At 47.0% G+C, this 23,201-nt stretch overlaps 2 protein-coding genes across 19 annotated transcripts in view; one reads left to right on the plus strand and one right to left on the minus strand.

Moving 5' to 3' along the window:
- The window catches only part of COL8A1 (collagen type VIII alpha 1 chain), a 93,381-nt gene extending 77,252 nt beyond the window's left edge, over positions 1-16,129 (plus strand). For all 7 annotated transcript variants that reach the window (XM_075034243.1, XM_075034241.1, XM_075034246.1 and 4 more), the window contains 2 exons: positions 11,067-11,382; positions 13,264-16,129. In XM_075034243.1, the coding sequence (XP_074890344.1) occupies positions 11,070-11,382; positions 13,264-15,170 (2,220 nt within the window). In that variant the 5' untranslated portion in view covers positions 11,067-11,069 and the 3' untranslated portion in view covers positions 15,171-16,129. The remainder of the gene's footprint in view (positions 1-11,066; positions 11,383-13,263) is intronic.
- A 1,888-nt stretch (positions 16,130-18,017) lies between these two features.
- Positions 18,018-23,201, minus strand: part of ST3GAL6 (ST3 beta-galactoside alpha-2,3-sialyltransferase 6) — a 61,743-nt gene continuing 56,559 nt past the window's right edge. For all 12 annotated transcript variants that reach the window (XM_075034265.1, XM_075034267.1, XM_075034266.1 and 9 more), the window contains one exon: positions 18,018-22,794. In XM_075034265.1, the coding sequence (XP_074890366.1) occupies positions 22,714-22,794 (81 nt within the window). In that variant the 3' untranslated portion in view covers positions 18,018-22,713. The remainder of the gene's footprint in view (positions 22,795-23,201) is intronic.

Here is a 23,201-nt window from a genome sequence, read left to right on the forward strand (position 1 = left end):
GGCAAGAAGGCAACGTATAAGGCCACAGGATTGCAACGGGAGTCACAGAGGACAGTAAATTGTTTCAAATTAAGATCAGGCCAAGTACTTCAGAGTCCCGCACAGATTTCTTGCTTTATATTTCAAGAACTCCCAGGACTGTTGAAAGTAAACGCTGTCCAGGTTGCAAAGGCTAGAGTATGATCACTACAAAGGGGCACATGAAACACTTTCTCTATAACCAGAACCAGTGCACCCAGAATTAGACTCTTTCTTAATGAGATTTCATGATCTTGATGCCTTGTTAGGGGTTAGTGGGTCCCATCTAGATCACTGTAAAGCACTTAATCAGTATGTGTGCAGTGCTAAAAAGAGGAGGGAAGAGGAGGGGAAATACAGTTCTAAACCTGAGAAGTCCTTGCTTCATCACTAATAATGAAGAGGCTAAAACTTACCCTTTCCAAAGGGCCAGTCCTCCCGCCTGCCTCAGGTATCCAAGAGGTGCCAGGAGCCCTCGCCTCCCAAAATGCCCCACTGCAGAGCACTGGCCGGACCTCAGTAGGAATGGAGACAGACACCTGCTTTTCCCAAAGCTGCGGCTGGGCTCTATCCACCCAGGACACAGTGCAGCCTTTTTACCCCCAAAATGAAGATAGATGACAGTGGCTGTGGCGTGGCAGGACATCACACCACAGCAGGGAGCCTGCAGGCAGCCCACAGGCCATGAAAGGCATGTCAGACTTCAAGCAGCACCAGCAATAGAAACAGCACTTGCTACAGCCTCAAGATCAAGAGAAGCACAAGAGCAGTTTCTGGCCACTTTTCCCTCGTCTTCTCAGGTTTGGCACCAAGCATAGCTTAGCTAATCTCAAAAGTCAAGCCTACAAGAATATTACATCTGCAGACATCTCAACTGCTTTACATGTTTAATCTAATAAAAAGATAGGTTATCTTCCCTGCGACATATGTAACAATCAGTCATTGTCATTACCAACAGCACTTTTATAATCAGGATTTTCCTTTCTATTGCCACTTCTTGGGAAGTGTTTAAGAAAAATACACACTCTAGCACCTATTTGTGTCTTGCAGATGTTAATGAATGGGATTTTTGCATACACATCTAAGCTCTCCTAAAGGTATTGAGTTCTACTAATTCACACAATGATCCCCCTCTAAGCATTCTTCCCAGACACTTGAAAGAAGACCCTAAGCCAAGCGTATTAGAATAAAATATATATAGCTCGAATTGATCTTTTGTGTCTCTCTTAGGACTCAATACACCTTCACAAAGAATGCATTTTATTTTTTCTGCTTTTATTACAATATTGATTAATCAAGTGAGGAACTAAGAGTTCTCTGAGCAGTAAAACTGGTAGATATCCTTCAGAATAAGACTGCCACTTGTGAGTATTTGGGTGAAGATTCAGGATACATTTGATTTTATTAATTGCTACAGAAAGAGACAGTCTTCTTCCCTCACTTTTGTCTGCTCCCATACATGTGGTAAGATGGAGCATTTCACTGATGAACAAGCTTAACACTAAACTCTGCCGATTATTCACTTGTCATTTAGAGCCAGTTGCTTGTGTGTGGCTTGTTCATAAAGCTGTAGCTGGCTGAACCAAGAGGTAGCAAAATGGAAACTTTTTACACTTTCAGCAATGAGTATAATTCACAGCAGCACTGCTAGAGGCACTGCTTTGGATTCCAATAGTAAAATGCTGTGATACACTTTACAAACCATTGTACCACAATAACACGCAAACAATTGTACCATGAAAATTTGGGAGGCTTCTACTACATGCAGTCAGCACAACCTATCTCAGGGCATAATTAAGCCCAATAGTGATGAGTGACAGCTGAGAAGGGAGGTTTCCAAAGAAAGCCTGTAGTTCCCTGTCCACACTGTTTTGCAACCAGTAATCACGATAGTTCATTATCAACACCTCAAGGTTCAGCCTACTGGATCAAGCACTTCAGTCTGAAGCACATCTCCGGTTGTTTGTCTTTGCATTTATTTGGGGCTAGGGGACTGGCAGTAGATGTGAAGCATTTTTGCCAAAACAATCCCCAAACTAACAATGCCCCCAGGAGACGGTCAGTTGACTATAAAAACACTTCCATGAAAACCAACCTTGTTGCCAGCAGGCTGCGCACAGCAAACCCGTTACATCTGATAAGGCAAATTCCTTGGACGGCGTCAGTGCCTGTGCCCCACGGGGAGCTCCTTCTGCAGCGACCGGTAGCACCACCGCTTCAGAGAAGGAGCCCTCAGTCCAGTTCCCACGTTGAACAAACAGTCTGTGCTTGGATGCATCGGCTGCCAGTCCTGGGCTCCGCGCCAGGAAGGCGATTACGTGTCGATAAGCAGGGAGGCAGCTCTATGCTTTGATCACTTCGTGTGTTCCACATTATCGGGTCCAGGTTTACGTGCCTCGCGCAGCCAGTCGCTGAACGGGGAGCTAGTGGCAGTCACTTAAGTGTCTCCATCAAAGCTGCCTGCCACCAACACTGTAGGCAAACTGCCCAGAAGAGAGAGCATTAGGCAGAGGATTCAAGCACATGCCGTATGGCAGAGAACAGGAAAATGTATTCAAAGGCAGGTATTTGCTAAATCCTACCTATAATTCATTCTAATCCTGTAATTAAAGTCGCATGCTTTTCTGCAAACATTCCCCCATGTTGGTCCTTCCTCCCCACCCCGAGGTCAGACACCGATTCGTGCAAACAAGTACAGGCTACCACGCAAGAGAGCTGCATCCCCAGGGACTGTGGTCACCCGAAAAGCAATGCCCAGCTTGCTGATCCTTGTCACAGCTCCCTGCCATCTGACTGCAAGTAGCTTTCAGGCATTTTCCAGCAAACAGCTTCTGGGCCAGATCCTCAAAGACACGCAAGAGACTAACTCCCCTGGAAACCAATTACTAGCACCAGGCATCTGAATACCATCGTAAATCGTGAACTTCATGTCTGCATTGAGTCGGCAGAGCCCTGTGCCTGGGAATTAGGGGTTGTGAAGATGCCAATTTAATCACGCCCAGATTTGAAGAGAAAGATGGACATGCCTATCCAGACTCACGTAGGTAGGCTTGCAGCAGACTAGGCATGGGGAGAAGATTAAAGGCAACATAATTATGCCTCCATGGCCTAATTTCTCCTTCTTACCATGGCTGCTTCTAGTCCCAGGATGTGTGTTTTCACATATATGCACACATAAATACCTGCACACAGACAACTATTTTCCTATATATGTAGCTACAGACACACATGCAAATATACACTGTTTGGAAGTAAGAAACAGAGGAAGTCCAAGGGTGCCATTTTCATACAGAGAGCTGGGTGACCATCCAGACTGAGCACACACACGAATGTATTGCAAAAAGATTGGAGCAGAGGCAGTTACTTTGTCTTTGGAAATGGGTTTACAAATGGATAAACAGAGATCTCCCCAGGCATTGCAAGAAAAGATCATATAATTACCACTGAAGCCAAAGATAGCTTATAGATGATTATCAGTTTTTAAGATTAAGCCATTTATTTAGATGTTTTTTCACACTTCTCTAAGAAACCAACTGTAGGCACCATTTTGATTTAAAAAAAAAATAGAAATAAGCATCTGCCACATGTTGCACATTCCTCATTATCAGCAGGTTTACACATGTGTGCATTTTAAAATGTTTATTATGACAATCCTTGTTATGACTGTCTTAGATTTAGTAAATACCACATGATAATCAGACGCAGTTGTTAGACCTTGAGCAAAATATGATTTAATTTATTTTTAACGTACCAAACAATAGCTGTTTCTTGGTAATCTAAACTGAACACAGACACTCAACACTACTTTGTTTCCTTGGAGGGGACAGTGAAAAGGAGGGGGGGGGGGGGAAACCCAACTTGATCTCTGTGGGAGAGTTTCACAAGAGGCAAGAAGGCAGGATTACATTTACCATAAATCCCACTTTCCTCCCTACCGAATGCACAGGCCCTCTTTAGCAAGGTAAACTCTTTGCCTACTCAAGAAACAGGTATCACCTTCAATGAAGCTGGAGGCACCCTTAAAAGTAAAGTGATGTGGGACCCCAAAACTGCTTGGGCTGAAGTCAGGCACGGAGCAACTGTCTCCTGCCAACAGCATGGCTGAGCCCTCACAAAGGGGCCGCGCTCTCCCTTACCATCCTCCTGCTCTTTACTGCTGAAAATAAGATTAAATCAGTGTAGCTAGTCTTAATTTGTGTTATGAAACTGGTTAGCTTTCAGAGGAAATCTGTGCCAAGTTGCATTTGGTTGCCTTCACTCCCTGTTTTTATGTGGAGTATGACTGAACTTTCAGAAAGAAACCCCCCAGACTGAGTTTAATTAGTTTGATTGCAAATTTGAAAACATCTGTCTGAATTACATAAAACCTTGTTTAGCACAGAAAGGCAGAAGAGTGCTTTATATTCAAGTGGTGAAGTGTGTATTAAATGGCACCCTAAGCTCTGAGTAAATACAAAATTATTTGGCAAGCAGAAGGTTGTCGGTTCTTCCTGCCCCTGAAAATATGAGTTCCCACTAAAATTCAGTCTCTGTGCTGTACAGGGTATCCTCAGATCCTGTCAGAAAGTACTCACTGACTGACAAGTTAGTCCTCAAAGGAGTTTAATGATCCAGAGACTAATTTTAGCTGCGATTAATTTTTGAAATAGTGTCTTTGAAAACCGTGATCAACAATGTGCTGGGAAGATCACTGCTCAAGTCACTTACACACCACAGCACTCCTGCTGAGAACAATAATCAGCATTTGCTTGCCTTTTCACATCTAAAGACATCCCCCACTTGAAGTTACCCCAACTATCCACTGGTGCTGAGTGACTACAGAACTAAGGCCTTGATAGCTGCTCTTCTCATTTTGTGCTAAAATTTCTTAGAAGAAAGATAGCTGGCTAACAGAATTAGTTTACAAATGCCAAAAATAAATTATATGCCAGTGATTAATCTAATGCTTTTCAGGTGGTACGAACCTTAACAAAAACATATACGCTTGCATGTATAACCTGGCGATTTAAGGGAACCATATTGTACAAAACAGGAACAGTACAGAATGTTACCAAAGTAACACTAAAAATGAAAACAGAAGAAAAATGGTTATCGCCTTGTGAAGACTTTGTAGCTTTCTCTTACAAGCCCTTCTTTGATTCTGCATGAGCTGCCACGTACCTCTGCCTACAAGCTGGGGGACAGCCAAGGAACTAACTCCCCACGGAGGGCTACTGTGCATCTAACCCGCCAGCTCTCTGCAACACAGCAGTGTTACTCCTTACACACATGGTAACACATTATTTGCCTTTTCCATTGCATTATGCTGTCCCTGCGTGCCTCTATATGACCGAGAGACTTTAGCTAGGTTTATAATGTTCCTGTGGGATTGGAACCCCCTGTGCCCAAGAGCAGAGCTATACCTGGATACATCGTTGTAGATACTTGGTAATACGATCAGTTATAAGGGTTATTCCAAAAGTAGCCATGTTCCTAGCGACTTCTGATCTTGAGTCAAAAACATCTTAGAGAATTAATCTTTTCAGCATCAAACATTTTTTAGTAGGATCTTCTAGGCAAAAAGATCTCCAGAGTCACCAGGATTTTTATTTTGAGAGTTTTGCAGCAGTCATTTTCGACGCGGAAACCTGAGCGCTAGCAAGTCCATCCCCTCACTGCAGCAGGAATGGGTCCCTGCAGCTTTAGGCAGCCCCTCTGGAAGGGACCTCAGGGCATAAGAGTTCAGGTCACCAAGACCTACTCATGCCTTATGCCTCTTTGGGAAATACGGCAGTTCAAAAGCAATGCGTGGTACGTTAAGCCCATCGGGCTAGTCTCTGGGTGAGTACCTTAGAGGTTCTGAGACATGGGTAAATTTCAGTTAACCCCCAGATTGGTTGCAGAGTGATCCCTTCCCTGTAAGAACCAACAAAATCGAGGTCTGGCTTCCACCCTTTGCAAGACCACCTATGATTTCAAGTCCCACATGGACAGGCATCACTCTTTCCATACATTCTTTACACAATTAGGCTAAACCAGCCATTATTTCTTCACACCAATTTAAGAATTATGACTGCTAGTACATTTTGTTTTGTCTTCAGTTTCTACTGACAAATGCAAATAGCCAGAGGAAGGTCCTTTCTAGTTTTCTCAGGAGAACAACTCTACCAAAGAGGTTATTGAGAAATGTTCTCACTTTGCCTGTAAAAATGTGTTTTTTCAGGGAATCTCTCTCACCCACAGAGCCAACCACACACGTTCACACACAAGCAGCTGAACACTGTGGTTTAGGATAATGTTCCTTTGCCCTCGAGTGGCTTGCCCCACCCTAGGTAAAGCAAAACATTTATTGTGTCTTAATCTGAAAGACTGGTGCAAAATGACGCGTCACACTCTATGAAGGCACAGTTGCTTCTCCTCCATCTTCCTTCAGACATTCAAACAGTTAAGGTAAAACTCGGCTTTCTCCAAGCCTTTGGCTTCTCTAAAGGTGCACGCATGCACTGATTTACCTGCCATAAATATGTAGACACATTCCCATTGCTTTCTGACAGAAACCCAGGAAAATCCCACTTCAAAGCCAGTTTACTGCTCCACTGACAGATACCTTTGAAAGCATGTCACATCACATTACATGAATGTGTTTGGAGATGATCCTTAAATTGCTGGGATTTGAGTGAAGGGTGTGGGAAGTCTTACACTTTGGCTGCATCTTCAGCACCGATTTTTCGCCTCCTCACTCTGGTATTTTCCTTAAGTCCTGTCACTGCTGGGAAAGTCTCCTTTTGCTGTTCCCAAGTTCTGGAGGACCTGTCCAACATTTAGGATCTATATGCTTCTTTCAAAAAAGAGAGCAAGATTTTCAGTAGCTTTCAGGCATTTAAAGATGCTGGTGGTTTCCTAGCAAGGTCTTCAAACAACGAGAGCTGTGCACCCAGGCATTCAGAAAAAAAAACTTCAGGGCAGAAAAAAGGACCTTCAACTTCTCTCTCTCTCAGTACATAAATAACTTCTTAGAGAAGGTGAGTAGGACGAGACAGGCAGTGAGCTGAAACACGGAAAAACTATCCCAGGCATCCCTCATGCTTCAGGGCAGGCTTGCCTTATAGTGACATAGGTATCTGATAGTGATAAGCCAGTTGGACCCACTGGCAGGAGGCAGTGAGCAGCAGCAGTTGCACATACAACTCTACCACATTTCTCTTGAAGACTAATTTTGTCAGATCCCTCCTTCCCTTGGGAGCAGGGGGAGAGATGAGCCATAAGGCTGGTGCTGAACACCAAGTTGCTTCCCAAGTACCTGCGGCAGATCCCAAGACCCAGACAGCTCACATGAGGCTGCCGGGGAGGCTCTGACCTCATCCCACGAAGGTATTGGCCAAGTCCCATCTAGCCTGAGGTTGTTCAGTAAAAAACCCCCACCTTCCACCTCAGCTAGTCACAGGCACCAGCCCCAGCCAAAATCAATAGATGAGAAGCAATTTGTCATTTCCAGGCCACACTGTTTTGGTTAGGATGAGTCAAAAAACACTAAAGAAACACAGATGTAGTGAGATCACCTCATTTTCTGGAGTCTTCCTATCTCTAGAAGTCTTGCCTGATCTCCCTCGAAATTTCCACACGCACACACAAAAACATCTCATGTGCTGTGTGGTCACGACTGTCAAATGCAGGTGCATCGCGTGATGCTCAGCAGGGCCGAGGGAGCTCAGCACAAGCAGCAGGAGGTCGAGTTCACCCTGAGCTGCGGGCAGGCTGGTGTCTCCCCGTAGGAAATCTTTTCCAATTATTTCAAATAGCTCCCACTCGCACACAAAGCCCATGTTTTGTAATAAAAACAAGGAGAAAAATCACATCCAAAGGAATTTTACCTATTTCCCTCTCCACTTATTCCACCGAGGTTATCTCTTTAAAAAAACAAAACCCCAAAACTGGCCACCAGAACAACAAAGTAGCCAAGAAGTTAATTTAATAACCTCATTCTTCAAAATCCACCCCACCCTTCATACTTGTAGGTTTCAACAACAGTCCTAAATCATCCAGTATCTTCTAATGTTTTTTTAAAAGGTTTCACTGCATTTCCCTCTTCATACAGGCAATGCTTTTCATTTGGGAGAGATGCACAGAATGTTGCAAGTTTTCTAGTAGCCGGGGTATTTCCCTGCAAACTGAGGCAGGTGTTACCCTACTCAGCTACAGAGAGCCAAAGCTGCAGCCAGTTACTTGCTATGATACAGAAAGGAACAGAAAGGCCAACAGAGACAAGACTGGGGGTACCCCCCCCCCCCAAAAAAAAAAAAAAAAGAGAAACCCCAAGGCTGCTTGGGGTCTATGTGCCCAGATGAAGCTGCAGCAGGTTAGTAAATTACCACGTCCCAGCTGAGCCATGGTAACTGACCCCACACAGGCTGTCCTCACAGTCCGGTGCCATTAAGCTTAAAGCAGAAATACCGTGTCCTAAGGCCCTAATCCTTTAGCTCACAGCAAAGCTGCCAGCCGTGGGCTAAAAGCCACATTCAACTCACTGGAGATGAAGCATTTGCTGAAATGCTTTGCTGAACAAGGATGAGCAACTGTGCTTGGGCTTTAGCTACACTTACAAACTCCTGTACATCTTGGCTCTGGTTTTTTTTGCCACATGGCAGCTGGTTATATCCAAGACCTTAAATTCCTGGGAGAGAAAGTGACTGTAGAAATTCAGCTGTGCAACATATGCTCCATCTAGTGTTTATTCACTAATATTTCATTTTCTTAAATGGTTTGGTTTGCTGTTAACACATAGTTCCAACTTCTCTCTAGTTAATTTGTCTATTTAGGAGCATTATTGAAAACATTAACCTTCTGCTGGTTGTTTCAACTACACAATTTTAAATTTACACCATCAGTAATGATGATACAGTAATTTCCATTGAGAGCTCATAGAACAAAATGAAGGAGAAATGTTTTAAAAGAGCAGTGAGTATTTCTCCAGGTGCTTTGCTAACGCAGACTGGGTGGAGAACTTTGAACAGGAGTAAAACGTAAGAACTAAGTGCTACCCGATGGTGCCACCTGGTCAATAACCTCCACCACAGCACAGAGCAGCGAGAGCAGCAGTTTCTCTGGGACGGTCCATACCAGCCCGCCCTTTGCTCAAGCTGAGAGGTATAGCAGTGAGTGGGGAAAACGCAAGTTGTGACTCCGGGGTTCAATGCCTGTGGTGCCATTGACCCGCTCCCTGAGCTCAGCAAGTTTCACAGCCACCCTGCAGCCCACTCACACGCTCTGCCCGCTGGGCATGAGTCCCTCACAGATGTGTTGCAAAGTCCCACCCTCTCAAATTATTTACAGGCCCATTTTAGAAGCCTACTGTACACTATGCAGCATTAGAGGAGGCCAGCGCAGCCACTTGCTGCCCTCTCCTCCATAAATACCTTTCCTCCCTCCAACCCCACGTACCTCTCACACTTTCCTCCGGCTCTCGGCAGTGGCCTCGCCTGCCCAAACCCAAGTCTCTGTAGGGCCCCACGAGGACACGTCCCAGCCCACTTCGGGTCATGCTGCCCTCCAAGTGAGGGGGGTCCTCCTGCATGCTGCAGAATCACCCTGCGCAGGGGAGCCCCGGCTGCAGCCCCATGAGCAGCTCTTCTCCGGCAGGGAACAGCCACAGCAGGAAAAGGCAGAAAGCTTCTCCCTCCAAAAGATACCTTCCAAGGCACAGGGGGCACAGTGCTGAGCCCCTTTGCCAAGGACTGAGGGGCTTTTTTGTTCTCTATGTCGAGCCAGGCTGCGGGGGAAGAACAAGAAAATAAGCAGGTGGCACAAAGCCCTCGCTGCCTCCTCGGGCCACCCTCACCACACCTGGCCTCAGCAGCTGCTGGGAGCGAGTCCTGATGAGCAGTTTGGCAAAGCTCTGCCAGTGTGTGTGTGTGTGTGTGTGTGGTGGGGGCTTTTCCAGGAGCCCCAGTTGGGTGCAAGGCATCTTTGCATGGTGGAAAAGCAGGGACGGGGAGGGGACAGCAATTGCCTAGCAATTGCCACCTGCATTTGAAAAGAGCAGGACTTGCCTACTGGGCTTGGTTGTGAGACAAACTGCAAAACAGTCGAACATGTGGAGACTCTCCTTGTTACCTCAGGCTGCCCCCAAATTTGCACTTGTTTAGGGAGTTCCCGGTTCCTGATTTGCTGCTCACCTGCTAGTAATGCCCTTACTGCAGAAAGGAAAGCCAACAGCAGATGGGACGAGAAGTCCCAAGCTTCTATTTTGATAAGGAAGAAAAAGAAAAAACAACCCTGTTCCGTTGTGTTAGCAGGGCTGGTGAGGTGCTGGGACGGGCTGCCTGGGGACGCGACAGGGTCTGCAGTGGGGGAGACCTTCAGAAAATAGTTGAACATCCCTGGAGAAAGGCTTGGATTAGCTGATCCTGCCCGGAGGCAGCGATGGCCCAGACAGCCCCTAGATGGCCCAGTTCTTCTGGGTGAAGGCTGAGAGGATCAGAGCTCAGCTTAGGAGGAGAGCTGGCAAGGAGCTGTGATAGAAATGGAGAGAGAGCCGCTGGACTCTGCAGCCATGGTGTACAATCCTAGGCACAGATTTAAGCTGCAGAAACTGAGCTTTCATTGCTATGGAAAGCATAGCAGAAGGGGTGTGGATAAGTTAGCTTCCTTGGGCAGAAAGCTCCTCACAGGCCCCTGCCTGCTCTCCCCCTGTGCCAGAACTTGCAGCGGAGCTCCCCAAACCTTGTGTTGTGCAAGCAACAAAGTGGCACATGGCAGCTTGGGGATGGGAAGGAGTGGGTCCCCATATGGAGAAACCACAGAAGGCACCGCCTGGTGTGTGCGGGGTAGTAGAAAACTAAATGCATATAAGGACTTTTGCTATAATACTGCTATTTGAGCAAGAGCCTCCAATAAACCAGGTGCAGGCCTGCTGCAGGATGTCCTCCAGGCCAACACACAAACCAGAGCCAGTCTGCGGAGGTTTAGGTCCAGATTGCCGCAGAAAATGAGAGCAGGTCAGCCCTAATGGGAAATGCACAACACAAAAAAACATTTTCTGCCAACTGTGGGGTTTGTTGTGTTTTTCGCAGGTGATGGCCGTGCTGCTCTTCCCTGTCCAGCTGTTGGCAGTGGCTGTCACTGTTTACCTAGAGCTGGTGAGGTCTGCTCAAGGCGGCGTCTACTATGGGATCAAGCAGCTGCCACCCCAGGTGCCCCAGTACCAACCCCTTGGACAACAAGTACCTCACATGCCGCTGGGCAAAGAAGGCATCCCGATGCAGCACATGGGCAAGGAGGTGCCCCACATGCAGTACGGGAAAGAGTACCCCCATCTGCCTCAGTACATGAAGGAGGTCCCGCAGATGCCTCTGCTCGGCAAAGACATGGCTCCCAAGAAAGAGAAAGGTAGGCTCGGCAGGTCCCTCGCCGCCCCTGCACGGTCCTGCCTGATGCCCCACAGCACCATTGGCCTGGGAGGGGGGACACTGAAGATGGGGAGCAGGCTGCTGCAGGCTGGGCATGGCACCCACGTGCCCCAAGGACTGGCCAGCTTGGTACCTGGCCACCGGTGGACAAATGGGCTCACGTGAGCTGTGGGGCAGCTCAGGGTCACCAGAGCAAAGCCACAGTCATCCTCCGGGCTCCTGGGTGGCTCCGTTTGTTTGGGTGCTTGCTGAAGGCTAGGAGAAACCTTGTAATCCCATCTGCCTGCAGAAAACCCTCTGATGGGGTTTCAAATGATGGCCCAGGTGGATAGGCCAGGGTCCTGCCTGGAGGTGCTCCCACTCTCACTGCAGCGAACGGACACGAAATAAGAGCTAAGAGCCCCAAGATCTGAATTTACAGGAATATCACAGTTCTGTCTGAATTTGTCCAGACCCTGTGATTTAGAGGTTTGCAGATAAAAAAATACAATTGCTCTTCTGACTCTGCAGTCCTCTTTCTGTAGGTTATTTATGGGCATAATGGAGGCATTGAAGGTGCAGGGCATTACTGCGTGAGTCTGCACGTACAAGCACTTTCAGTATTCAGTAAAGGAAGTCTGGACAATATTAAGATGTTTACAAAAACAACAAAATGTCTCCAAAATACAAACAGCAACCAGGAACACCCAGTGTCATAAAACCCTTGTGAGGACAGTGAGTGTCTGTGCGACTTCAGACAAGCTGGTTAACTCTTCCTCTCATTGCGGGTTCAGTGTAACCACAGCATCCGCTGGCTTCAGAGGAAAATGCAAGATTTCAGGGCCTATTTTTGGAATGTCTGAACCAGCACGACTGGTTGTTGTAAAATCAACCCATCTCGTGAGCAAAGGAGGTTTTCTACGTGCATAAAACACAACATGTGCAGAGAGGGAGGGTTTCTGCCTCCCAAAGAACAGTTAATTCTCTTGCCGTGAAACCTCATCTCTCCCCTTCCCCCAAACCTCTCATTTCTTTATCCATTTTAGAGCCAGAGAGAAGCAGACTTTTCACCTAAGACAAAAAGCCTGCAGCTTGAAAGGCAACCAACCCCAGCACAACCACTCCCATGCAGCAACTCCCTCACCCTGACCTGCAATGCTAAGTGATCACATACACAAAAGTGTGGGTTTGGACAATAAAAACATTTTCCGAAGCGTTTAGAAGAGCTCTAACTAGCCATGGCTGCACCGAAAACCTGTGGGAGCTTAGCAACACTGGGTAAGGCTGTAGGATTACAGTAATATTGTAGTGGGAACCACAGCCTTGGTGAAAATGTGGTCATACCTACATACAAACTTCTTACTGACACAATCTTTTTTAATTGATCTTGCTAGTGTAAGCCCCTCCAGCAAAAGCACTTTTATGCCAGACCTCCTCCTACAGCATGAGAGCACTGAGCAGCTGCTCAAGCACTGCACTGAGCAGCGTCCTGCGAAAACTCTTAAAAGTAGGTTAGTCTACAGCAATATGGGACAAAAAGCAGACTTTGCTGCTTAAGATTGTATAGGTGGAAAACACTAGTAAAGGGCAAATGGCTTTTGCAAGGCAGAAAATAAGCAAATATGATGCAAAATAATTATTTTATGGAAACAGAAACATGCACGCAAATTTGGAGTATGTAAAACAGTAGGAACATCCTCTTTGTTCCAAACACCAACCTGTAACTGGCCAGCTCTGCCTCCCCGCCTACCACAAAACCAAGAGGCATCGTAGCAAGCACATTCAATTCAAAACTGCCTTTGTGTTTCTCAAAGGATGCGACTGCAATCACCTTTTGTCTCTCCCCCTCCCCTTTTCTTTTTTTCTTCTTTTCCCAACCCAGAAATACCCGTGCGGAGTCTTAGGGGTGAGCAAGGTCCCCCCGGTGAACCTGGACCAAGAGGGCCGCCGGGGCCACCAGGATTACCGGGTCACGGTGTCCCAGGAGCCAAAGGAAAACCGGGCCCACAAGGATATCCAGGAATCGGGAAGCCGGGCTTGCCGGGGATGCCGGGGAAACCGGGGGTCATGGGGCCCCCGGGGCCGAGAGGGGAGATGGGGCCGAAGGGGGATATTGGGCCCATGGGGATACCTGGGCCGCAAGGACCGCCGGGGCCTCATGGCCTTCCCGGCATAGGGAAAGCGGGTGCTCCGGGGCTGCAGGGACAGCCGGGGCCAAAGGGCGAGCCTGGGCTGAAGGGACCCCCGGGAGCCCCCGGGATCCCAGGACCAAAAGGGGAGAAAGGCGTCGGGATCCCGGGTTTGCCGGGGCTGAAGGGTCCACCTGGGCTGCCTGGCCCCCCAGGCCCTGTGGGGCTGCCGGGGGTCGGCAAGCCGGGCATGGTCGGCTTCCCTGGCCCACAGGGACCCCTGGGCAAACCCGGACCCCCGGGAGAGCTGGGGCTGCAGGGGCCCCCGGGGGCCCCCGGGATCCAAGGCCCTCCCGGCCTGCCCGGCGTTGGCAAACCCGGCCAAGATGGCCTCCCCGGCCAGCCGGGCTTCCCGGGCGGCAAAGGGGAGCAAGGCCTGCCAGGCCTGCCGGGGCCCCCTGGCCTCCCCGGGGTGGGCAAGCCAGGCTTCCCTGGGCCCAAAGGTGAGCGTGGCGTGGGTGGTCTGCCCGGCCCCCTGGGGCCCAAGGGGGAGAAGGGGCACGCGGGGCCGCCTGGCATGGGGGGGCCGCCAGGGGAGCCCGGCCAGCCGGGACTGCCCGGCATCATGGGCCCCCCGGGGGCCGCCGGCTTCCCGGGACCCAAAGGAGAAGGCGGCGCCGTGGGGCCACCAGGACCCGTCGGCCCCAAGGGTGAACCCGGCCTGCAGGGGTTCCCAGGAAAGCCAGGCTTTCCTGGGGAAGTGGGGGCCCCCGGGCTGCGAGGGCTGCCGGGCCCCACAGGGCCCAAGGGGGAAGCTGGGCACAAAGGCTTGCCGGGGCTGCCAGGTGTCCCAGGGCTTGTGGGGCCAAAGGGTGAGCCGGGGCTCCCCGGTGCCCAGGGGCTTCAGGGCCCCTCGGGCATCCCGGGCATCGCGGGACCCAGCGGTCCCATCGGCCCCCCAGGACTGCCAGGGGCCAAGGGGGAGCCCGGCCTGCCCGGACCCCCCGGCTTCCCTGGCGTGGGCAAACCCGGCGCCGCGGGGCTGCAGGGACCCCCGGGGAAGCCCGGGGCGCTTGGTCCCCCTGGCCAGCCAGGACTCCAGGGACCACCCGGCCCCCCCGGGCCCCCAGGTCCCCCAGTCATCATCCCACCCACTCCGCCAGCCGTGGGACAGTACCTGCCCGAGGTGGGGCCGGGGATAGATGGCGTCAAGCCCCCCTACGGCTACATGGGCAAGAAAGGCAAGGCTGGCGGCGCCGTCTACGAGATGCCTGCGTTCACGGCCGAGCTCCTCACCCCCTTCCCCCGGGTTGGGGTGCCCGTGAAGTTCGACAAGCTCCTCTACAACGGCCGGCAAAACTACAACCCCCAGACGGGGATCTTTACCTGCGAGATCCCCGGCGTCTACTACTTTGCCTACCACGTCCACTGTAAAGGGGCCAGTGTCTGGGTGGCGTTGTTCAAGAACAACGAGCCGCTGATGTACACCTACGACGAGTACAAGAAGGGCTTCCTGGACCAGGCTTCGGGCAGCGCTGTTGTCCAGCTGATGCACGGAGACAAGGTTTACGTTCAAATGCCATCCGAGCAGGCGGCAGGACTCTATGCCGGGCAGTACGTTCATTCGTCTTTTTCAGGATATTTATTGTATCCCATGTAAAACAAAAACCAGACACACACAAACATACACACAAAATCAAAACCTTTCTTCTCTGCTTCAAACTCTTATACCATGAAAGATGCATTTTATGACTGTTTTGGACCATCTTGTACAAAAAAACCAAAAAAACCGAAGTTTAACATTATGCACAGCTAGTTATAAAAAAAAAAAAAAAGGTGTGGTGAACATATCTAGAGATGTGTATCAGGTTCATAAACAGTTGTTTTGCACCTGAGGGGAACATAGGAGCTGTACATTATATATTTCTGTGATGCCATGCTTACTTCATTTCATTCACAGTAATTCAGTACTAAGGTTCAAATCAGTGTACGTCACTCACTCCTGTTGCATATTTGACTGTTGCATTGATGATAGTTGAGATGAAAACCAGAAACTTAAACCAGAGTAGGTCAGTCTCAAATTACATGGAAAAACTTGAGTGGCTTTTTATTTGTTTGGGTGGGATTTTGGGGTGGGTTTTTTTTTGACAGCAGGTCTGCCTGACAAGCAAAGGTTCTCTTAGCTGGAGACCTTTATTTCCCTTCCCCACACACAAAATATCCCTGCAGGTGTGGTTTTTTGCTGAACAATTTATTTATGACGGAAAAGGAATACTGATGGTGTAACAATCCCCCACGAGCCTTCTCCAGCAGTCGTTGGACCCAGAACACTGCCCCTGACTCCAGTAGGTGCTGGGTTCACCTCCAAATGCCACAGCACTCAAAAAGCCTCCATCTGCATTTGCACGGCTGAAGTAGATGAGGTAGATCAGAGATAAAAATGAAGGGTTCCCCATTTGCTTTGTGCCACGTGATTGAGACATTTTGGCCAACACATGGCAATACAGCAGGGTGGTATAAATTCGCTGGGATGTCTGTGCTCATGCTAAGAACCTGCATCTGTTTGGCTTGTCAGAAGAGACGCCTAGTCTGCCACTCAGCAGACTCTCTGCTAATTAACTAATTTGTTGTTTGAGATCAACTGGTAACTTTACCAGCAATACTGATCATGCACATTTATCTGAGAACTTCATTTTATATAGAAGCTGATTTCCAATTCTTATTTATATGTTACCTATTGTCAAGAAGAACCTGCAGGCCTCAATTCTTTCTGTACGTGAGGAAGGCAACTTCTCAGCAAGAGCTGTCTGTTCATCAATGGTGCTAATCTCACCTCAGTATTTGTTTCCAAAGGGCAGTGTACTTTGCTGTGGTTCCCTGTACAGTGCTGCACATCACACACTGTTACGCTAGTTGAAAGAGTTAAATACTCATCTCTTCTTCAATGTCTTTAGCTAATGCTACCGCTTTTGATTCAAAAATGAACTAGATTTTTCATGCAGAACTAAGATTGGATTTAACTGGCATTACCATTATTTAAATGCAGAGTTTAATGCAGTCTAACATTGACTAAGGACTCCAGTGGTATAATGTGGTGCTTTATCTCAGAAATTTTATGGAATGGTGGCAGGAATGGCCGGACAGTTTACCAGGCATTGGTAACTTCAGTATGCTCCCGGAATATATGAGATATGTCAAAAGCAAATAATTTTGTATTTAAAATTTTTGTACTGATTTGAAAAAAATATCTTATTAAATATCTTTAAAAAAAAATCCTGTCTTCATTCAGCAGAACTGTTAGAAGGAACAATCAACCTGCTGAATTCATGTATCAGACCACAAGGACTCTCTGAAACCACTGACAGCCTGATATGAAAAAAAATGAGATACCCTTTTCTTTAGCTCCCCTCTACTGGCAAAACCTGCCCTATGCCACTGGGGGGAACGCACTGTCCCAGCATCGCATTTAGTGGGAGAGCATGGCTGGGGCTGGGGGCAATGCACAGATCGAGGGGCTCCCGCAGGCAGCCCACAGGAACGGGCACCTGCTCAGCGAGAGCCGACGTGGGACTGCAGCTTAACGAGGCATGGGGCAGCGTGCAGGAAGCCAAGAAATGGGATGTCGTGGGGTGGCACTGTTAAGGGTTTGTGCTCCCCTAAAGAGCCAGAGCTGGCTGCCCAGGCTGGGAGATGCACACCACATCCCTGGCTCTCCCTGTGATTTGGAAACAGCTTTTCCCACCCCTCCCCATTTTTCCACCTGCAGCAAAAACCTCATGTGAAAGTGGCAACATATTTGTCACTGATCAACATCACTATTCAAGTGGCTCCACTGCAGAGAGTAAATTATAACCCATGGTGTGGCTCCCCCAGTCTCACCTCAAAGACAGGCATTTCCTGCAAGCTGGAAAACTCCTAAACTGTCAATACTAAAATGAATGCACTGAATACCTACTTGTGCCAGGTAATCGTTTTCTACCTCTCCCTTAGACTCCCTGAAGCCGCTGGTTAAGCGGCTCCCCGCTCCCCAGCATCTCATTTTTACTGCACAAAGAGAAAGAGAAAACAAAACATGAGCAAAGTATCACAATCACCACCTTTCACATTCTATCAAAAGTCTTTCGTCACAGGCCATCCTCTTAGTTAAGCATCTTTTATTTTAGCATTCCCCTGAAAGTCCCCAATAAGACAGGCAAGATTAAAAAACCATGAAAAATTAAAATCAGGAGGATGCTGCTCTTGATCTTACTTACAAAAACTACATCAGTTTTACTTTTACTCAGCCTAGAGTGAGATCTCCACCCGCAGTACAGCTCAGCCTACCTTGGTTCAAAAATTTTCAGCTCTGTTTGCTCTACTAAGCACCGAAGTTTGTTCTGAAACTCGATACCGTATCTGACAACACTGTGTGTACTTTACACACCATTAATAATGGGGCTGGGCACGCGTACACACACACACACACACACACAGAGCACTGACCTTGCAAAAATCAGCCTGACAGCACTGTCTTTAACACAGTTTATTCACAGGAAAATAATCTCTTTCCATTTGTAGCATTCAAAATTTCACTTGAAACAACTGTAAGAATGTCTTCAAAATACAGCTGGCACTTTAAAGGCATATAAAACTTAAGACAAATGGCAAATAAAATAAGTATTTACCAATACCAAAAACAGATGTTGAGGTTCATATGTTCTTAAAAATCAGACCCCACTTAAAAGTTAAGGTATTTATACTACCTCCCAGGGTATTGTTAAAAAGGAAAGCACAGCATAGGAAACAAGAGGTACCACACACTAATTATTAAACACCACAGTTGTGATTCTGTATTATCATCACCAATACAGTCACTGGAAATGTCATTTAGTAATATCTTTTAGGCACTCTCAGATTTGTATTTAGTGCAATAGTTTGTGACCTTCCTTCTTTAGTCATATCTCTGTACTTTCTTTAATTATTACAGCAGAGGAAAAAATACTTTCCCAACAGAGAACAACAACAAAATCCCCCTAGAAGTCTGAGCCAAACACAGCTTTCAGCTGACGTACGGCATCCTGCCTGTTTTGTGTGTGCTTTGGTATCTTAGAGCTACGTCTTTCTGACAGCACAGCGTTTTGAGGGGGTGGCAGATAAAATGCAGGAGCACCTTTGCTGTAAGATGCTGCTGTCTTGAAATTCAGCAGGCTGCTGGAGAACAGGACAGAGGAAGAAGGGGTGGGAGCATCTGACTTTGCAATTGATACAGGAAGAAAACTGATGAGAGACACTGGGTACCTACATAGTTACACCATTACCAGACATGGAAATAAAGCTGGCAGCACCCTGGGATTCAAAATTTGACAGCTTTGCTGCTGATGCTGCAATCAAAAAATTGGGTAGCTTTGACAGAGAAGTTCAGTGCAGAGACTTCACTTTCAGGAATAGCAAAAATGGAAAAAGAAAATCTTAACAGCAACTCACTCTCAGAAAAAAAAATATCTAAATATTTAGAGTTAGCGTTATTGCTTTTCTCAGAAAGTGCCAGGGGAAGTCTTTGGTATTGCAAAACACCTGTGAAAACATCTGCCTGGATAGAACAGACACTGCGGTCTGTGGGCATTACTGAGAAACGCGCTATGCACAGGTATACTTACCTACATGAAGTTAGTGTAAAAGCAATACCTGTTCTCAAGGCATGGAGGAGCAGAAATGACCACATGAAGCGGGTGATAGTGATGAAGCAGGGCTCGTGTACACAGAATCCTACTAAAACCTCGTACGGCAGGGGGAAATGAAGCAGTTGGCTCACCACTTATCATTGAAGCTAAAAGCTACTGGCCTATAAGCTGTGCTTTCCAAAGAACTAGTACCTCGTAGTTTATCAATAGTATCAGCTCTTGGCTCAGTCCCAAGTGAACAGGTCTGGCTCTAAAAGTTACTCAGCCACCCTGCAACAGCAACCTCGGCACACGCAGACTCAACATCCCTGCAGGAACACAGAAGTGGGGGAAAAATATCCCCAGGAGTACTGCTTAATTTCAAAAAGAAGTCAGTCATACAAATAGGGAGGCTTCATAAGAAGAAATAAAAAGGAGCAGCCAACAGGGATAAATGATTGTAGACAGCATACTAAATGCATTGAGAATACCAAACATTATTAAAAAAAATAATAGCGTTAGGAAGACAACAGCTGATGTAGTAAAAAAAAAAAAAGGGGGGAGTCTATCTTCAGTAAAAGAGTTGAGGGGTGAGGACACCATTTGCTTGCCATGAAGCCTTTTTTCCAATTGTTTTTGGGGGATTCTAACTATAGCAGAACAAAACCCCCAAAAAGCAGAAAACCTCCTAGGAAAATTAGGAGGAGGAGTCAGTTTAATTAGTGGGAAGACTATCTCCAGAGAGGAAATAAAGCAGAGAAAATAACCACATCCTCAGAACCACAGCTCCTTAACCCACCTCCTGCTACTGGGGACGGCGGTGGAGAAGCCAGGAAGCAGCCTACACCATCGCAAGAACCAGGCACTGCGAGGAGAGGGCAAATTCAACAGCTCTCCTGGCAAAAATCCTCTCAGTCAGCGTACTGCATGATGTCACACGGATGCGGCTGGATCCGTGGCAGCAGCCCATGGGAGAGCTGGGAGCCTGGCTCTGGGAGCGACAATGGGTTTTGAGGGGGAAGAGGCAGCCCTCCGCTTCTGCCTGGCTCCGCTCTCAACGGTCTCCAAGATCTGCCAAGGACTTCTACACAAAGAGAGCTCGGACAACACCATGACCTTTGTGAAAACCCTTACCTCGGCATTTTTTTCATGGGAATTGCTACTGTCAGTAGTCTAAACCACCGCAGGTCTGGGGCTGCAGAGTCACATACAAACCTTTTTAATTAACTGAAATAATCATGAGAAATATATGCTGGTAGAAACAAAGACAGCAGTGTCACTGTTTTCTGATGCAAAACCCCACCTGCTTGTATCCAGATTTTTAAGCAAAGATCTCTTCAAAGCCTCAGAAATGTGCATGTTTAAAAAGAAAAAAAAAAAAAGAAAATGCAAATAACTGAGTAAGAGCCCTTCTGCCACCTGGTTAAGAAATTCTGGTTTCCTCCATTTCCACCACCACAGTCACCTGCTCTGGTGCTCCAGCACCTCCAGCTCTCCCCTCTCCTCCATGCTCTCGCCTGCTGCCCTGCGCACGGCTGGACAAGGGACCACCCCCTGCAGCAGCACCTGGGCCCAAGGGACACACGTCCAGCTGGCAGGACACCATGGCACAGCCTGTCCCTTGCTGGGGACACGTCTGGGTCCTTCCCCAGCCCCTGCTGCAGAACTTAATGACATACAAAGTTACTTCAGGTATGTCCAATTTGCCTGAAATGGACCAAAGCTCAGGAGTCATGAGGTGAAAACAGAAGCCTCCTCCCCTTCAGCTGTGGCTGCCTTCCAAATCACACTGCCCTCACTAATTCCCAAATGGTAGAGCCAAGGCTCTAAAGAGGGAGATGAGAACTACAGGCAGGTGGGTTTTTTTAAATACCTATTGCACTCCACAAGAGAAATAGGAAAAAAGAAAGATGACTCTTTGGTCACTTCAATGCTGCAGCAAAGGAATTGTGTTCAGTACTCTTGTAATCCTCAGCTTCTGAAAGCACAAATAGCATGCTCTTGACCTGCTAGAGGTTTGTATTCATATTGTAATTGTTTGCACTGCTTCTAAATGTACTAAAACTCTCTAAATAATTGTACTAAAAAGCAGCAAACATTTTTCTACCAACTTAAAAGACTTTTTTAAGTGGACTTCTTTGTGCTTTCTTTAGGTGTGATTGATCAAGATAACCACAAGATGCTCAAGCAAATGTGCCACAACTAAAAACCAATAATATATATATACACCCTGTAAGAGAACTGGAACAGCATATTACTTGTTGTTCTTTGACAGTTGTTAAGGGCATTCCCAGGCAGATTTAACTTATTCAGCAGGCTTGTGCAAGACAAACCAAGACTGGAAATATAAATCTCTCATTAAAAGTTTCAGTTAAAATCCCAAGTAAGTTCCCACCACTAAATGATTTAGTTCAGCCACATCCTTTAAACCTAAATGTCAAGACAGCAGAGGTAAACAGAAGCCAAATGATAATTCAGCTGAGGTACACCTTGCATATTCCCTAGCACACTCTACTGCCAAAAATGGGAACATTCATTGCTCATATCGATGCATTTCAAAGGTGGAGACGCATTACAGCACCTGAGAAAGAAGATTTTGCTGGTTCGGAAATACATGCCGATTCTTGAGGAGTGAACAGAAAGATACATGAGATCCTGTCCTGAAGATCTAGGAATCCAACAAGCATTGGCTCTAAATTAAAACTCAGGCATGAACATCTCTGTCCCAGCTCACGTTTCTGTTGTGGTCTGGGGGAAGCAGCTGACACACAGGTAGTTAGGACAACTCTTCAGTCTTCATACTCCCTCTTTTCTAAGTGAAGTCACCAACTGTAAAATTTATTAGACGCACAGCATGGAGAGTATGGTTTTCCATGAACTGGGTACAACATGAGCATTGTCAATACCAACATCTCCACAAAGCAGACCAAAGGGTCTTCACCTTCGGCAAAGACAAGCAGCAGTTCAGAGTCTATCGATAGTCAATGGCCAGCGCAGAAGCTGTCGCTTCTTTGCTGAAGATGGACGTCCCCTCCTCAGGAGCAAGGCAGACCAAAACCTGTACACTCTGTACATTCCCCCTTCTCCCAAACACACGGTAATCGTTTATAGGCATCATTTTAAAGCCATTTTCATACTACAGGACAGACATACAAGACATCCATCTACTAATTAAACACTGGTTGTCTCAGTCTCTTGACAGTGTAACTCTTTTGGAGGACAACATCAGAAACAGAAGTATTCCAGAGAAGTAATCATTTGGAAAGAGTTCTTGCTCATAAATAAGTGATGTGAATCACATTTTTATATATCCCTGATACTTTCAGCTGAAAGTTCCATGGTTTTCCCATTATTTAAATAGCTTCACAGAAATTCAGTTAACTCTGTTTGCAATAGTTCATTACCCTCAGGCTTAGAAGAAGCTTCTGCCTTGATGAGGTTTCTGTGCTCTTTTTAAACAGTAAACAGTTATGCTGCACTTAAAAAATAAAAAAGTTGTACAAAAAATAAAAAATTTTCAAATCTTGAAAATAGCGATTGCTCTTCATATTTTCCATTCAGCTTTCATGTCAAATTGACCACAAAGTTCTTGTCTATAAGCTTCTTCAAAAATTTCTGCTCAGCGTCGATGTTGTGATATTCATTCTAAAGAGATGTGAGGGAATAATAAAAGAAATTAAATTATTACAAGAAGCATCACTTCGTTGTTCTTTCCTTTATAATTACTTGTGATACCTGGAAGATGCTGAGTAGGAAAGCTCTGGGGAAAAGACTTCTTGGCAAAGGCTATAGCACAGTCTCCCAAGAAAACAGGTGAGTACTCTATTACTCAAAACTAGATTAGATCCTCCATTAGGACACGAACAAAAAGGGATGATCCTTCAGTGGCAAGAAAGGGTGAGATGTGCTCTCACAGAAGTCCTACCATTACTAACTCTACCAGTTCCTCCCTGTGCTTAGAGGGAACAGCTGCATAATGACATTTACAGCACAAGCAGTCAGAAAATGACTAATTCTCGAAGTTCCATGCAGGTTCTTGAAAAGCACACATC

Source organism: Buteo buteo, chromosome 8, assembly GCF_964188355.1.
Source record: "Buteo buteo chromosome 8, bButBut1.hap1.1, whole genome shotgun sequence".
In the NCBI taxonomy this organism is placed as follows: Eukaryota; Metazoa; Chordata; class Aves; order Accipitriformes; family Accipitridae; genus Buteo; species Buteo buteo.